The sequence below is a fragment of the Chaetura pelagica genome, unplaced genomic scaffold (genome assembly GCF_000747805.2).
Source record: "Chaetura pelagica isolate M959 unplaced genomic scaffold, ChaPel_1.0 scaffold1047, whole genome shotgun sequence".
NCBI lineage: Eukaryota > Metazoa > Chordata > Aves > Apodiformes > Apodidae > Chaetura > Chaetura pelagica.
In genome coordinates this window covers 1-4,025 of record NW_009954036.1, presented here as the reverse complement: position 1 = coordinate 4,025, position 4,025 = coordinate 1, and the positions used below count along the sequence as shown (strand labels likewise).

At 36.2% G+C, this 4,025-nt stretch overlaps 1 protein-coding gene across 1 annotated transcript; it reads right to left on the bottom strand.

Annotated features, from left to right (window-relative positions):
• Positions 1–390: 390 nt before the first annotated feature.
• On the bottom strand, positions 391–3,028 carry DEK (DEK proto-oncogene; the record flags this gene model as incomplete). The annotated part of the gene is made up of 3 exons (XM_010002293.1): positions 391–588; positions 1,520–1,588; positions 2,880–3,028. Coding segments are annotated over 3 exons (230 nt in total), but the record flags the coding sequence as incomplete, so codon positions are not given.
• Positions 3,029–4,025: the final 997 nt, after the last annotated feature.

Here is a 4,025-nt window from a genome sequence, read left to right as displayed (position 1 = left end):
TAGTTACCATGCTTTGACAGTTCTCTCAGTACCTACACATGCAAGACAGTAATCTAGATTTAGAATTATTTCTGCATCTGTAGAATGTATCAGAATATAAAAGACATGAATGTGTGACTAACTCTTGTTATTTTCAGAGTGGATATGTATTCAAAATATCTTTATAACCAATACTGCAATATTCCAGTCTCTGCATGTATACGTGCAGATAAGCAGCTTTCATCTCACTTGATTTTAAAATCTCCTGCAAGCTAGTAATCCACACTAACAAGCTTCAATGCTACTAATGAATCTGATTATACAAAGCAATTCAACATGTACAAAAACTATAAAAAAAGGGAACGTTTATTGCCATGCATGAAACTTCAGTATGTTCAACTAAAAACTGCATTTTGTTGGTTTAAAAAAGAAATACACAAAGCAATTTACATCAACACTTAACATTAGATCAGCAGAATTAGCTCTGACTAAATATCACAAGGATAAGACACATTCCTTTTGCTGGTGCCTATCAGATCTTCAAAAATCCATGGAAACATAGAACCAGGAATCTTCGTTTCCCACAGTCAAATCAGATCATGAAATCAACTGAAAAGAGAAGTGAATTAGTTTTCTCCTTTCTCTCAATCCAGTTACTTACAGCCTCTCCTTTCACATTGGACTATCAAGAAAACACGCACTGCTTTAGCTATCACAAAAATACAAGAGCATCCTTACAGTAGACAAATTGCTCCCTTAAGCCTTTGCTGATTGTGACACACATATACACAGGACAGAGACATAACTATTTCTAGATAGCCATATAACATCTGGAAATGAGCCACAAGAGAAGGAAAAGTTACTTTATTAACTCCACTAAGTGAGCCTCACTTCTCTAGTTCCATTTTTAGTTTTGAGGCAAACAAAAGTAACTGAACTTGAAATTTTTTTTAGAAATTACTAGCCACAGACTGGACAATAAACCCTTTGTCTTGAGTACATTAAATCAGGCCTAATCTTCAGTGCAGCAAACTGAAAGGCAACATTGTAACTGTGCTACCAGGAACTCACACAGAAAACAGCCATCTTTATCCTCCTTCCCTCTCATTGTCGGAGCAAGAATGTCTGCAGAGCTTATACAACCTTATGTGTAGTTACCTATGAATTTATGTGGTCAGTGCATGAATTATAGCACACCTTGCAGTCAAGGCTGTAATTTAAAGCAAATGCATAGCTTTCAGAGAGTAAGAGTCATAAAAAATGATGACAACTTTAATTTTAGCTCTGCTTACCAAATAAATTTATACGAGTAGTACTGGAATGCTAAGAAAATAGTGTATGAAGCAGTTATTTTTGAAAGAGGGATACAAAAGGGATACAAGAGCCAGAGTGCAGGTTTATCAGAGCACTAAACTATCAATACTACACAGGAGGCTATTAAAACTAGAGTAACATGATGCCAAGGCACCTTCTAATAGGCTGAAGAAAAAAAACCCACAGCACCCAACCCAGAATATTTCCTAAATGATAAAGTCTTTACCTCTTTGACTGTTGTTTTAATGAAGTCTTTCCTGTCAGATAAATCATAACTAGGATAGTTTTCATACACCTAAAAAAAACCAAAGCAATAAAAAAAAATCTCAAATTACTTTCATGCAGTGTATTATATGAATAGTAGGAGCTTAAATGAAATTAGGGCAAAAACTGTTGGGGTACTTATAGTATTACAACTGTCAAAAGATTCTCCACTAAGTAAGGAAACCGACAGGCTTATTTTCCTGTCCTTATTTTGATCACATAAATATTTAAATACTTGTATCTTTTTATGCTTGGCTAACTGGTATTACAATTTTGCATCAACAAACTGGAATGCCTACCTTGCCTTGTCATGTGAGTAAGAATTCTCCCATGTTTGTCTTACATGGGCTCTAAGTAGTGAGATACTCTTGCATTAGTGTAGGAAACTAAACAAGTATCAAGTCCCAAGGCTTATTTATTTTTTATAATAAGTAAAATTGTGATCCTTTCAAGTGATTAACAGAAGAACCAACATATCTGAGTGCTATTCTACAATTGTTCTTTGGTTAACTGGGTGTGAGAGGACCAAACAAAAAACAGATGCCAACACTGACAGCCCATGCAGAATATTTTATTTCAGCATACCAAATTTTCAGACTTCCAGAATGACTATAAACATGACAAAAAATTTGTACAGAATATAAACATACAGTTAAGAGTAACTTCTAGTTTAATTTTCTCAAGACAACTTCTTGGAAGTATGAGGGAAACAAACATGAATCAACTGACTGTAGAAAATGTTAAGGCAACAGTATTGTCAGAGTTTTGGTCACTTCCCCAGCTTTCCTCTTCCTGGTCACATGGCACCTTAGTGACACCTGTCCTGACAATTACAGGATTCCTTGCTGAACTTATTCAACTCACTAACTCAGCTGAGAACTTAATTTTTTGCTGATAGATGAGAGCTGAATGGACTCATAAAGAGAACATATGAAGAATGAAAGCAAGGTGAGTAGGAGAAATGTACAGAGAACAGGACACAGCCTTCCCCATTTGACAGTACAAAGTTACTGCACTGTCTCAACATCTCAAATATTTGGCCTTTGGCATGTTGGCATGGCAGTTGTTTTGGAGGTAACAATGCTACTTTCCATGTTGCTAATTTTTCTTCAGAGAGTTCCTTTCTAATGTTGAGTATCAGTGTTGGCTACCTTAAGATTAAACCTCTTCTGTTACAGCTGTTAGCAAGTAAATAAATCAATGCAAAACTACTTTGTTTTTGAACCACAGTGCAGAGTGCAAGCCTTCATTTCTGAAACAATGACAGAAGACAATTCACCATCCACTGCCTAAAAAAAGACTGACCAATCATATTTGCTTACCTCCTTGCAAATTTGTTTCATTGTGACCTCCTCCAAGTTTGCATTGGCCAACAATTTCTTGACAGTTTCCTTAAGTTCTTCATCCGTGGGTGCTTTCTTCAGCTTTTTAATTAAAGGTTCATCATCCGAACTATCCTCAGACTCACTTTCTAAATATGAAGAATAATTGCAATAAAATTGTAAATTGTAATTTAAAAAATTGTAATAAAAGGTTTTCAATTTGTCTGCTTTCTGCCTCCAAAACAGAAGTCATCAGAGCTTTTCCCTGAACATCTAATGCAGATGATCTCCTTTAGAACAGACATCTTGCCAGACCATCCATTTAAAAATGAAGCAAATGCTACCAGTACTACATTTATTTATTATAAATCTGCATTACCAATTTGTAAATCTATTTCTCCTCTAAAATGTCTAGGACAGATTAAAATCAATCTATCAAACTAAAAAAAGGTTTATTATAACAATGAAAAATTGAGATATTATGGTTCTAAGAAGTAACTATTTGCTTTAAGAAGGAGTTTGGACTTTTTTTCCCCTCAGCAGTGCTGTGCACTATGATCTTGTAATTTTGCAATGCTGTACTATTGAACATGCTATCAGAAACACCACGACAACAAATAAAAAGAATAATAAAGGAAGTTAAGAGGTATAGGACACACCTCCAAGCTTCTCTAGCAGCAAAAAAATTAGACAACTCCAACGTCCACTCAGTTCCTCTACTACCAAGGCAAAATTCAGGAGATGCCAAACAATCTAGTCAAGAAGCTTACAGAAAGACCTACTTGACATTCTGATTTTTTAACTGCAAACTTACATGCCAAACAGAAATGCAGAAGGAGTAAAGTAGTAATTATGAATACATTACATAACATAGGTGCAAAACACATATACAATTTTTTTTCATATATCGTGGAGATTTCCCTGGTGGCAGCTTGTTCCCGTTGCCTCCCATCCTTTCACTGTGCCCCTCCAAGCAGAGCCTGGCCCTGCCATTCCCAGCAGTCTGCACTACCATTCCCCTTTATCTGTGTCCTCTTAAAGCCCCCTCTCCTTGTCTCCCTCCTACATTGTGTGCTCCAGCCCCATGGCCATCTTGGTGACTCTCCACTGGACCTACTCCAGTATGTCCATGTCTGTCTTGCACCA